Source organism: Thermomyces lanuginosus (assembly GCF_041956635.1).
Source record: "Thermomyces lanuginosus strain ATCC 200065 unplaced genomic scaffold VTN49scaffold_5, whole genome shotgun sequence".
NCBI classification, from domain to species: domain Eukaryota; kingdom Fungi; phylum Ascomycota; class Eurotiomycetes; order Eurotiales; family Trichocomaceae; genus Thermomyces; species Thermomyces lanuginosus.
Genome location: NW_027192339.1, coordinates 35,186 through 47,813, shown reverse-complemented (window position 1 = coordinate 47,813; position 12,628 = coordinate 35,186). Strand labels below are relative to the sequence as shown.

The window sequence follows — 12,628 nt, the reverse complement described above, 5'->3', positions numbered from 1 at the left end:
TTTCGATTTTTGCAACGCCAGCCATCATCACAGTCATCCAAAATGCCGGTCCAGGACGCGCAGGCCTTGATCCGCGAGACCTCGGCGATGAACATTGACGATTGCGTCAAGACGGCGGGGTTCTCTGACGAAGTCGAAGAAGTACCTTCCCAGTATCCTCCAGACGGGACGTGGTGATGCTGATGGGAAACTTTTAGTCAATCCGCGGTCACATCCACCAGGAACTCGTCTCGTGGATGGTCTTCCGCAAACTTTCCATGGATGCGTCGCGGGCAAACGTGTGTCTTCTTGGCTTTGCCCAGTGCGGCCCCCCTCCTCTCCACCCCTTGCATAGAACTTTTGAGTTTGCTGATATATCCGGGGCAGACTGTTTGAACGCTGCGCCTTCGAATGTCTGATGGACGCCCACTGGCTCGAAAAATACCTTGTCCAGCGGGGCGGACGTAGCAAGCCGACTCCAATTGAAGTCCCCCCCTGCAACATCTGCGACGATCCCGTGGAACCCATCAAGCCCGTCCGCGAGGCGCTCTGCACCGAGAAACGTCTCCTCGAGGATCTGCAGCGGTTGATGGGCCTAGCGGAGCGAACGGGTAACTATGCTCTGGCAGCGACGCTGGATCGACGATTCCTGTGTAAGACAACGCGGCATGTTAAGGATTGGGGAGATTTAGTGCAGCAGACGGTGAGAGTGTCCAAGGATCCCGGACATGGGATTTATCATTTGGATCGGGAGTTACGGGAGAAGCAAGGGGTGATCCCTTGGACGCACATTAATGATCCGGATGAGACGGATGTGTGTATGCATTGTGTTGGTAAGGGAGAGGCGGCGATGGAGCATGCGCAGCGTGCTCATCATTGAAGTCTACCTTGGAAGTAATAAGAGGGAAGTACGAATTGTGAATTAACCGAGTTTCGTCATATATCATGACACGGAGCTATACATTCATACATTCATGACTGTGGTCCTGGACATGCAACCGACCATTCATTCCGAACCCACCCTCCAACCAAACCACAAAAAGCCGCCTGAAAGAAAGAAAAGAGTATGAACACAGATCAAGTTCCAATCCACTTTAGTAACACCCGGATCAAATGCTGTCGATGTACCGGCTTTGCTAGATAATCGTTCATTCCTTTGGCCAGGTATGATTCGCAGTCCCCGCGCAATGCGTTGCCCGTCATTGCAATGATCGGTACGTCCTGTGAGATTTCCCGAATTGCCTCTGTGGCTTCCACTCCGTTCAGAACAGGCATGTTGATGTCCATCAGAATGGCGTTGTATGCGAGCGGCTTCCGCTTCACCATCTGCACCGCTTCCGCTCCGTCCCAGGCCGTGTCCACCTTCTCAAAGCCCATCGTTTGCAGCAGTTTCAGCATCACGCTCTGGTTCAGGATATTGTCCTCGGCAAGGAGGAGCTGCTTGCGCGACGCAACCTGCCGGATCGCCTCCATTTGGTCGCTGTCTGACTCGCTCGACGACGCACGCTTCCTCCCGTCTCGGTGTGGCTCCTCGTTGTCTTTATCTTGCTCACGGGCATTTTCGTGTCGCTCCAACCGGGAGTCACCCTTCTTGCCCATTCGGACCGTCAGCCAGAACACGCTGCCACGACCTTCGGGGTTCGCGTGGTGTCCGATGGTACCCTCCATTAACTCTGCGAGAGACTTGCAGATGGACAGCCCCAGGCCGGCGCCCTGATATTGCTTTCGTTTGGGATCGGAAAACCGTGAGAACGGGGTAAAGAGCGAATTCGTCGCATGTTCAGGAACCCCAATCCCGGTATCAGCCACTTCGGTGGTAATCTCATAGCTTTCCGGATCCTCATCGCACGGCGCATAGGACGTCCGCACCGTGATGTGGCCCTCCTCGGTGAACTTGGCTGCATTTCCGATTAGGTTCTGCACGATTTGCCGGTAACGCAGCGGATCGCCGCGCACATGCTTGGGCAGTCCCGGCTGCATGTGTGTCTCCAGCGCGACGCCTGGCTTGAGGGTGGGCCGCGAATTCCGCACGACTGCGTCAATCACTTCCTCCACGTCCAACACGTCTGGTGTGATGGAGAAAGTTCCCGACGCCAGTTTCGAGTAATCCAGCAAATCGTTGATGATCTGCAGGAGCATTTGTCCCGTGTCTTCAATGATGTTCATGTACTCGCGCTGCTTGTCATCGATGTCGGTCCCGCTGAGCATCGTGATGGCCAGCAGCATGCCGTGCATCGGTGTACGGATCTCATGACTCATGTTGGCCAGAAAATCCGACTTGAGCTTCGAGCTCTCCTCGTAGGCGGCGATCAAACGCGCCTCGGCGGCCTTGCGCTCGGTCAGGTCGCGCGTGATCTTGACGAAGCCGACATGGCGTCCCTGATCATACACGGGCGACACCATCACGTTCGCCCAGAATCGGGAGCCGTCGGATCGATATCGCCAGCCTTCGTCCTCCACCTTGCCGTCCCGCAGACACATCTCCAATTCCCGCCGCGGCTTCTCGGCCGCGCAATCCTCCTTGCTGTAAAAGATTGAGAAATGCCGTCCGAGAATTTGTTCCGTGGTGTAACCCTTGAGGATGGCTGCACCCGAATTCCACGTGACAACGTGGCCGGCGGGATCCAGCATGAAAATGGCATATTCAGTAACGTTGTTGACCAAAAACCGATAGGTTTCGCTCATGAACAGCTCCTCTTTGCGTTCTTGGCCGTCCTGCGGCCGCTCTGCCTGCCGCCGCGCCGTTATGTCTTCAGAGCTCAACAGCACATAGCGCATCAGGGCGCCATCGCGGACGGGCGTCACTTTGAGCGCGCGTACCGCGGTGCCGCGACCTGTGTCGATCTCAATGTCTTCAATCACTTCCACAGCGCCGGTTGCAATGGCCGTGGTGAGCGCGCGATGTAGTGTTTTCATATCCGGGGCCGGGATCTTGTGCGCAGGGAGGTCGTAGATGCTGCGACCGAGGCAGCCCTCGCGCCGGTAGCCAGATTCGCGCAGATAGCCATCCGACACTTGCACAATGCGCAAGCTGGGGCTCAGCACGATGGTCGGGATCGGCAAGAGGGTGAAGATGACCCCCAAATCATCGGTACCGGATGCCAGATGTGGCCGGTCTACAGGTACCGACGAGCACCGCCATGTGGCGCTTGGTCGTCCCTTTGCAGATGGAACTGCGCGATCGGTGGCAACATCGCCATCCAGCGACAGCGGGGTCAGAATGGCTGACAGCGGGGTCAGAATGGCTGACAGCGCCGAGTCGTGAGAGTTGAAGGTTGGGGGGTTACAGCTGGGACATGGGGAGTCCATGATGCGCCGGTGACAATGATTTTCAGTCGAATCAGTACTCATGATCCACAAACGGTCCTCGGAATTGGACTCTGCGCCAACTCCCGCGGTGATCATGAATGGACTGATAACAGAGAGACTGATAAGGACGAATTGAAGGGAGATGGCAATGGCTGCAGCCGGGTCGCAGTTCTGGGAATGGATGCACACGGACCACGGCGATCTTTTAAGTAGACTGCATGGCGCGACCCATTTTCCAGGGACAGGCGACGTATCCCCTCAGTTCTCTACTAGTTCCTCCGCCTGACATGCATATTCTGCGCCTTCTGGTTGAAATCTCTGTCGACCAGTCAGGTGCCGAAGATGACACCAGTCAATGACATCATCTATGGATCGCTGTTAGCTTCTCCAGAGCAACCAGATCATCTCTCCGATTCAAGAACCTTCACGCCGCAAGTCGTTTTGGTTAGCGGATATCCGTGGCGAAAGTCGAAGAAATCCGTGCAGGATCGGCTGTCAACGCGGCTTAGCGTTCGCCCAGTGGTGCGAACAATCCAACACTAGGCCGGGGAGTGCCTAGAGGCACTTAGGGGTTTCTCCTGCGCCTAGGAACACAGGTATTAATAGGCGAGGGGCCTGGATGAAAACGCAATCCCGAGAAAGTGGCAAATCCACGGCCAAAACTCGGTCAATGGATCTCGTCTTCCGGGTCTACGACGTTCCCCTCTTTTTCACACTTCGAACCCGGATCTGATTTTCGAGTTCTGACTTTGGACGGGACTACGATGAGTCAGCTCTCGCGCGGGTGGAAACGGAAAACTGTCATTGCCAATGCAATGTGGTATCTTATGCTACAGATCCAACGCAACGAAACGATACCCCCATAACGAAAAGAAACCAATCACCAATGTTGGAAATTATCGACACGAAGGAAAAAAGGACAATGTCATCTACCACGCCAACAGCGCCGTCGCAACAATCGCACCCAACAGACCAGCCGATGACACACGCACCGACACGGCAGCATCCTCCTCGTCCTCCGACGAGCCGCTGCTGGAGTCGGTGGTAAGCTTGTCTTCGCTCGGCGTGTTGACAGCATCGTTGCTGAGCACATTGAACTTGATGCCCGTCACCTTGTCACCCTTCGAGTCATACACCTTCTGAGAGATCTCCTGCGACTTCACGGACACGAGCTTGCCGACGTGCACGCCATCGGTATGGCCGTCCTCAATCAGGTCATCGATGCCGTCCACCCGCTTCGGGATGTCAAACGACACGTGGAAGTCCTTGCTGGAGAAGAGGTCGACACTGCACTTGGGAGCCTTGACAGACGCCGGGTTCGCACGGACCGACTTGATCTCCTCCACGTCCAGCTTCGCGTACTGGCTCATGAGGTTCTCGTAGTCGACCAAGAGCGTCACCGAGTCGGTGTCGTTGATGGCCACCAAGCCATATTCATTGTCCTCCATAGAGTACTCATAGATCAAGGCGCCCGACAGCACTTCCGTCATGTTCTCGCCGTAGATGGCCTGCACCTCGGTGAAGATCCGGGGCTTGACGAGGTTGCAGCCGACCTCCGAGAAGAACACCGGATATGGGTACTTCCGGAAATCATCGGTGAGGATGTTGTAGCCGCTGGACTCGTAAGTCGCATCACCGCACCACGAGTACGAGTTGAGACCAAAGAAGTCCGAGTGGGATGAGGTCGAGTTGTCAAGCTGGCAGGCCATGTAGTTGGCCGTATCCATCAGAATCTCGCGAACGTCGGCAGCAGAGTAGCCAACAGGGATATAGCGCTCGGAGTGCTTCTCAATGTATTCCTTCATATCCCGCTGGACAGCCTGTCGGGGATTGTTAGACTTCTGGCGCGGCAAAAGGATCAAGAGTTTAGACATACCCGAATGTAGGCAGGGACTTCCTTGACACTCTGCTCGTTGATGACCTCATTGCCAGCAAAGAAGGCAGCGGTGTTGGGGTAGTTCTTGAAAGCTTCAATGACACCAAACACCTGCTTCATGTACTCCTTGTTGTAGGTGGTCCATGGCTTCGTTCGATCCAGGGCGCCATTCGGCAAAGGCGAATTGACATCCAAGATCATGTAGATACCAGCAGCATTGAAAATGGAAGCGCACTCGTCGTGATTGGCGCTGGGGTCCAAGTTGTAGACACGGATGGTGTTGACCTAAAATGCGAGGTCAGCGCCGAGCATGCATGCATACAATGCGTCTAAGGAACATACACCCAGGAGCTGCATGATGGCGGCATCGCGCAGGCAGGCCGCCTTGTCGCTGAGGGGATCTCCCTTGCCTTTGAAGCCAGACGAGCCACCCGGCTGGTAGCTACGGAAGTGTCAGCAAACACACTCGTCGCGCAGTAGTAGAATACTGCTTACTCGACTCCAATAATCTGGAAGCGCTCATTGGTCTTGCTGTCAATGAACTCCCTTCCTTCAATCTTCAGCGGATGAACCGCGAATGCGGTCGACGCCAGACCGCAGAGAGCGGTCAGCAGACGAGCAGGGGACTGCAGGAATGATCGGTTAGGAACCACATGTCACCAAGAGTCCTGGTGCGCACATACGGAGAGCATGATGTCAACAATGGAGCGATAAGATCTATGGATTAATCGGCGGTATTCGATTACAAGCGAAAGATCGCACAGCGATAAATTAAACGAGTGACGGACTGAGGATTAAAAGAGCGACTGGTTTCAAAACAACAGGAAGGAGCGACTCTCCGCACACGGGAGGAAAGAGGAAAGAAGCAGAATGAGACACGAAAAAGGTCAAAAGGAAAGCGCTACCGGCCGATGAGACGTTCCTGCCTCATAAACCCAAAATCCGCAAAACGTGGTGGAGATCAGGGGCTGAGTGCGCCCCTGATTAGACTCGGACTGGCCTTGGCGGGGTCTAGCGTGCGCTTAGTTCACGGGAACTTCCAATCATAGTATGTATTGAAGTTACATGTATTACCTTCCTCTAATGGCATGTAACATTTCGTACGCCAGTTGGCAGCACGGCACGCACGGCTCGCAGCATGACGTTACTCCGTGGTAGTTGGGTCCAACGACATCCGAGCCGCGTTAGCTTCCACCTTTATCAAATACGGCATAAAAGCGGTTTCAAGATACAAGGATCAACAACCTCATATCCTCATAAACCTCACTTCGATTGCATAAAATCAGTCCCCAATCCAAACTCAGACCAATGAGGATGACACCAAAGGAGTCAGTCTATACGATTACGCTCCATTATCTGTTTTCAACATACAAGACATTGAGTGTACCTCATGACCTTCTTGCAAAAAGCGAACCCAGCATGATGGCCCTAAAAATACAGCGGGAAAAAGAAGTCACCGACACCGAACACATGCGCTCCAGACTCAGCCGGTCGGGAGCAGCTGAGAAATGTATACAACGGAAAGGGGAGATGTCACTGCGCCGTCGATTCCACGGTCGGAAAGCTGGCCAGCTTACTCGACCCCGTGCGTGTCGCTGTCATGGCCCATGAGCGATCCCAGTTTCAGTGAGGTGTCAATGGCAACCATCTCGGCCAAGATCTCCAGGATCTCCTTCGGCACCGTCTTGTCGTAGATGTTGATCAGGTCCTTCGGTTGAGGGTAGACCTTGAGAGCCTTGTAGAACGCAAGCGCAGCTTCAATGTTTCGAGAGCCTGGCAATCCCGTTAGTTGATGATTACACAATTGAGGGAAGCGGCTGGAGTTATCCATACCATCGGCAGCCAGGGACTCTCCCCTGGAGACCTGACCCATGAAGTACGCCTCCTTCTCTTCCAGATCAGTTGGGAATCCCTCCGCCTTAGCCTCGGCAACCGCCTTTTTGATCGCCTCGCGTCGCGCAGCGCCCTGCGCTTCGGCCTCCTCTCTCACGGCGCGCGCCAGGCGCCGGTTATCCCGCTTGAGAGCTCTTCGGAATTCGGGATCATTGCGTCTCTTGTAATCGAACCAGATGGCATATGCTACAACCAGGACATGCATTAGTCTGTTGGCCCGAGCAACAATGTCCCACCGAGATGGGATCTCAAGAAAATCATACCCAAGAAGCCGGTGACGAGTGTCCCGGCGGACGCAGCCACCAATGTTGATGTTCTCATCACGACTGAATTCTGACTGTGCGAGTTTGAACCGTCAAATGTAGGGGAAAAAGAACCCTGCGGGAGTCTGACGCAGGGCTAAATTGAGGCTAGAGATGAGGGGGATGCTGAAACCCGGTTTGTTGCAGTCGTGCGCATTCGGATCTTGTCCTGAGATTGATTTTTTGAAATTTGCGGGTCAACGTTTCTCCGCCTCCGTACCAGACCGCGATCGGTTGGGGGGAGCTTGGACACTTATCGGGAGTAAGGGGCTCAGCTTCAGATTACTGTACAATTGCTTCTCTCAAGCGGACGTCCAAAATGACGGAAGGACGCGGATTGACGCTGCGCAGTAAATCGCGGCGTCGTCCGCAGATCAGTGCGCCGAAGCCCATCTCCGGCCCGACACCCGCTGCCCCTGGATTAACGCCAGCTGCACAACCACAGAGCGGCGGCGCGACCTCGGATCTGGTTAGGAAACGATACTCGAGCCGGTTCAACCAACCCATAGACCTATCGGCTGAGGCGCCCCCGGTGCCGTCCCTTCCGACCAGTACGCAGCAATATGAGGATCGCGACGCTCCCAATGGGCGAGAGGCCCCGCAGACTGGCTCATCACAGCCACTGAACGTCGATCTCAAGGCCTTGAGAGACCCAAACTTACCGGTAGACAAATGTAGGAATCTGATTCGCAGTATACGGACCGTCGCTAATCACCCATAGACGTTGCCAACCTGCTGGCGAACGCGTCTGAGGATGAGATCCGAGAGTACCAGAGCAACTTACGCAAATTAAAGAACCGAACGTCCGCCGATCTGCAGCAGAATGTCTATCGCAACCGGAAACAGTTTATCAAGATTAGCAAGGAGGCAGAGAAACTCAAGGCCGAGATGCGAACGCTGCGAACGCTGATGTCGGAGCTCACCACGGCCTTGGGCCAGACCCATGCTGGCAATGGGTCGAATCTGCTGTCTCTTCCTTCCGACGATCGCTCATCGAGGAGGAGTAACCGGAGCTCGATCGCCAACCTCGAGAGCATGTGGAACGTTCAATTGCAGGCGTTGTGGAAGACGGTGGAGGGATCTCAGAAATTCCTCCCCGCCGTACCTGGTCGCCATATCGTCATGGAAACTGGGAGCTGGGTGGAATTGGATTCGGCTACCTGGCGTCCCCGACGGCCGGTTCATCTTGTCCTATTGAATGACCATCTCCTGGTCGCGGCCAAAAAGCGCAAGCGAATCGATCCCAACACCGCGAATCAGCAACGCGGCCCGGTGCCGACCAAACTGGTTGCTGAAGAGTGCTGGCAACTGCAAGATATTGACATGATTGACCTGGGCGCGAATTTGGGCTCGGGGCAATCACGCGCAGAGGCAGAGGAGCGGGGTGTTACGCATGCCATCAACATTCGCTACGGATCGCAGTCCTATACCTACCGGTGTGATCCGCGCATGGCCTCTGCCAAGGCTGAGTTGCTCTCGACCTTCCGTAAGACAGTGGAGGACCTCCGCAGGGCTCTGGCGGAAGAATCCAGCCGGCCCGGGGACGCTCTCCGACAACTCACTGCGCGAGAAGGGTCGAGAAAATCGATCATCGTTGAGGAACCCAACCCGAGAGAGAAGCAGGAAGTGCATGTCGATGTTGATGGCAAGATGTACAGTCTTCGTCAAATCGAGGGGCAGATCGACCAGTTGGACATTGACATTGCGTTACAAAACTTCGAGCAGGCCGTGAGCGGCGTTGAAAAGCTGCGCAAGCTGGCTAGAAGCATCAAGGGCAACGTGCACATCCAGGATATGGTGATCAGCAAAGTCGAGGAACGAGCGACCAAGCTCGCGGGAGTTCTCTCACGCGCGCTCGTCGACCAACATTCGTGGCCCATGGCAACAAAGACGCACATTAGCCGCTTAAGCCGGCTTGGCTTTGAAGACCGGGCTCGCGAAGCATACCTGCGAGCGCGAACAGACATCATCCACAAACGTATCCGGTAAGTCTTAAACCCACCCGATCCCATCAAAAGAACCCACCTAACACGAACCCAACAGACAATGCATCTTCGAAGGCGATCTCCCTCTTTACATCTTCCAAATCTCCTTCGTCTACTTCACCCTAATCAAAAACACCATCAGCGTCTACCAACAATGCTTCCCATCCGTGCTTACCAGCGCATGCGTCAAATGGGCCAAGGAACACATTGACGACTTCAATGCCATCCTATGTCGCCAACTAAGCAGCGTACAGCGCGGGACTAGCGTCTGGGCGAAATGCATGGAAATCGTCGATGAGCACGCGGCGATGCTGACGGAGGTCGGTGTCGATTTCCGGGATTTCATTGGGAGAGGCTTGAAGGATGAGGCGGAGCGAAATAATGAAGAAAAGAATGATCATAATGACAATAAGTTGAACGAGAAGGCTTAGATATGGGATTAATAGTATCAATGAAAGATTCTATTATGCGGAGAGGATGGCTTCAATGTACATTGTGTGAGCGGTATCTATAACTGTACATCATCCAGATTAATATTTACAGGACTTTAAAAAAGAAGCTAGTCCGATGACCAACTAGGTGGACTTTTTCTTGGAGCGAGACTTCCCAGACGACGACCGGCCCGACTTCCGCGACGACGGGGACACATAGTCATACACAACAGCATCATCGCCCGGCTCTCCCTTCTTCGCTGCCTCGCTCCGTACCAGCTGCGGCACCGACCAGATCGTCTCCCACGAATGCTTCAAATGCGAATGCAGCGTCGTGCCAACAGCAAACGGGAGCATAGTCTCGCTGCTGCTACCGGACTCATTCGCAATTTCCACAGCAGAAGGCAATCGCATGAAATGCGTGAGGAAGCGTGGCAGCTCATCCGGCACATGGCTGACGATGATCAGGGCCTGGTCTTCCGACAGGCCCGGGAACTTGCTCTCATATTCGGACCGGAAGGCAGCATCACCGAATTCGAGGAAGTCGAAGCACTTCGTGCGAAGCGATGAAGCCATGCCGGAGAAAGCCTCATCGAGGATGATCAAATCAGGGCGGCTGATGATGGCGCGCAGGAAGAGAACGAGCCGTTGCTGCGCGATATCCAGGTCGCCGAAGCGAATGTTGTCTGCCCAGTCGACGTCGGTAAGGTCTTCCTCGAGCGATTGCTGTGAGAGACCACTGGTGAAGAATTTTGGTAGAGGAATGCTGACGTCGGAATCCTGAGATTTGGTTGATGACGGAGGGGTGTTGGGCATGAGCTCAGATTTGAATTTTCTCAGGAAAAGATCGACGGTGGCATCACGTTCTGTGTTCAGGCGCGGTGGAGAGAGGAAGGTGTCCGCCCAGGCGGACTCCAAGGCCTGTCGCACAGAAAGTTGCCGCGGGAAGAAGGCATGCAGCTCCGGGGACGAGTGGCCGATTCGAGACTGCAGATCGAAGACCGAGATTCCTGGTTGTCCCGGCTCCGGGAGACGACTACGACCGAACCATTTAATTGGAAGCGCATATGCCTGCGGATGATCCGACGTGATTAGAGAGAGCAATGTGGTCTTGCCGGAGCCGTTGGCTCCGATGATAGCCCATCGCTGGCCACGGCGAACCTTCCAGTGCAATCCTTGCTTGAGTTCGCCATTGACCTTTTGCTCCCAATCACCAAGGACGATCCTGTCGCCATAGCGCACCTGCACGCCGTCCATCTCGATGATGGGTTCGCCGTCCTTCTTAGCAGGCTTCACCGCAGGCCGGGTGGCCAGCTTCGTGAGTCCATAGTCCATAAGCAGATCATTATCCAAGACACCATTCTCGAAAAGAGCCTCTGCAACCTTTTGCCCTCGCTTCAACTTTCCATCCTTCCTGCGACCGTGGAGTTGGCGCACTTCCCGCCAGAGTTTGAGTTTCTCCTTGAAGCCGGCTTGGCTGCCGGTGAATATAATCTGCTGTTTGTTTCCCAAAGCAACGACGTGTGTGATCCATTCCGGAAGCTCGTCTTGCGGCCGGAGACCGAGAACTAGCCGAGGCGCCGAGTTCGTCGTCAGCTCGCGGAGCAGGTTGGAGATGCTGCGGGTAGTTGTCGGATCAAGCCCCACTGTGCCATTGAATTAGCTTACGAGTATCAACCCGGAATGTTAGGCAACTGACTGAATGGCTCGTCGAGAAGAAGGACTACTGGCTCCTTGAGCAAAGCCTTGGCTATTTGCGCACGTCGTGTCTGTCCATTGCTGAGGTTGGCCACCGGCATGTCCAACAATTGTGACAGTTTCAGCCTCTCCACTACGGAGGAAAGCAAGTTCTCATTAATCCCCTTCTGTGCAGCCCCATCTTCGAGAGGATTCAGTTCTGTCCGGCCCGTGAGGAATTGGAACAGAGTCAGGTCCGTATCTTCTCGTAGACTCTCGTACCGAGCAGCCAAGTATGCACCCCGCGAGCCCCCAATGGCTTGCGATCCCTCATTCTTGAAACCTACATACTGAATCGCATACTCTGGATGTTGCAGCCGCGGATTCCGAGCCTTAATCTCGGGGGTATCCAGAGCTGGATACCTGCGCGTGCCCGGTGGTACGGCAAAGTACTGCCCACGGAGGATTTCCAGCAGCGTGGTCTTATCGGGCCCAATCACTGCCCATTGCTCCAAGGGTTTTGAATCCTTCGGCTTCGACGGCAGGTAGAAAAACACGTTCTCGAGGAGCGGCCGATTGTCGGGATCGGAGAGCGCCGAATTGCGGTAGAATGTCGCGCCTTCAATGGATATCAAGGGCGTGTCGGGCTTGGCACGCCGTGCGCGGTATATTGTCGACGGCGCCGCGGTGCTGAAGCTCCGCGAACGAACAGCGAAGGAGATCCGAAGCATGCTGGCTGACTCTCTGCTTCAATGGATTCCCTCCTCCGGAAGGCGTGCAAAATTAGAGGTATTTAGGACGGTCTCACATCCGGAGTTGACGGAGCAACTCCGGATAAGACTGATGCCAAGAAACTTTATCTTATCGGAATCTTATCGCTTATCAACAATCACGTGATTTCACGTGGAACGACGCAGAGCCCTGGAGAATGGCGGATGAAGAATGGTAACGCAAAGAGCAGAGTGGGAGCAGGATGAACCTCCAAATTCAGCGCGGGTAGGCTCGAATTGATAGTCAGTGCTGATTTGCACGGAGTACCGGAACGATGTTCGGCATTGAACGGTCCCTGGCCTGAGATTGTCCCCTCGGCGGGGGGGATGACCCGCTTTCTGCAGCCATTCGGCCCATTCAGGGCTCGGCCGACTTGAGGGTTAATATCGCCGCATACTGCATATC

At 54.8% G+C, this 12,628-nt stretch overlaps 6 protein-coding genes across 6 annotated transcripts; 2 read left to right on the top strand and 4 right to left on the bottom strand.

Annotated features, from left to right (window-relative positions):
* Positions 1–42: 42 nt before the first annotated feature.
* VTN49DRAFT_7318 (uncharacterized protein) lies at positions 43–859 on the top strand (the record flags this gene model as incomplete). The annotated part of the gene is made up of 3 exons (XM_069415574.1): positions 43–141; positions 198–301; positions 367–859. The coding sequence occupies 3 exons, from the start codon at positions 43–45 to the stop codon at positions 857–859; spliced, it is 696 nt and encodes a 231-aa protein (XP_069272512.1).
* Positions 860–1,056: 197 nt separating this feature from the next.
* On the bottom strand, positions 1,057–3,288 carry VTN49DRAFT_7317 (uncharacterized protein; the record flags this gene model as incomplete). The annotated part of the gene is made up of 1 exon (XM_069415573.1): positions 1,057–3,288. The coding sequence occupies one exon, from the start codon at positions 3,286–3,288 to the stop codon at positions 1,057–1,059; it is 2,232 nt and encodes a 743-aa protein (XP_069272511.1).
* Positions 3,289–4,217: 929 nt separating this feature from the next.
* Positions 4,218–5,856, bottom strand: VTN49DRAFT_7316 (uncharacterized protein; the record flags this gene model as incomplete). The annotated part of the gene is made up of 5 exons (XM_069415572.1): positions 4,218–5,108; positions 5,165–5,449; positions 5,507–5,606; positions 5,660–5,790; positions 5,848–5,856. 5 exons carry the CDS (start codon positions 5,854–5,856, stop codon positions 4,218–4,220), a joined length of 1,416 nt encoding a protein of 471 aa, XP_069272510.1.
* An 881-nt stretch (positions 5,857–6,737) lies between these two features.
* Positions 6,738–7,378, bottom strand: VTN49DRAFT_7315 (uncharacterized protein; the record flags this gene model as incomplete). The annotated part of the gene is made up of 3 exons (XM_069415571.1): positions 6,738–6,937; positions 6,998–7,243; positions 7,321–7,378. 3 exons carry the CDS (start codon positions 7,376–7,378, stop codon positions 6,738–6,740), a joined length of 504 nt encoding a protein of 167 aa, XP_069272509.1.
* A 300-nt stretch (positions 7,379–7,678) lies between these two features.
* VTN49DRAFT_7314 (uncharacterized protein) lies at positions 7,679–9,775 on the top strand (the record flags this gene model as incomplete). Its single annotated transcript, XM_069415570.1, has 3 exons — positions 7,679–8,033; positions 8,081–9,344; positions 9,403–9,775. The coding sequence occupies 3 exons, from the start codon at positions 7,679–7,681 to the stop codon at positions 9,773–9,775; spliced, it is 1,992 nt and encodes a 663-aa protein (XP_069272508.1).
* Positions 9,776–9,919: 144 nt separating this feature from the next.
* VTN49DRAFT_7313 (uncharacterized protein) lies at positions 9,920–12,183 on the bottom strand (the record flags this gene model as incomplete). The annotated part of the gene is made up of 2 exons (XM_069415569.1): positions 9,920–11,421; positions 11,475–12,183. The coding sequence occupies 2 exons, from the start codon at positions 12,181–12,183 to the stop codon at positions 9,920–9,922; spliced, it is 2,211 nt and encodes a 736-aa protein (XP_069272507.1).
* Between the last annotated feature and the right edge of the window lie 445 nt (positions 12,184–12,628).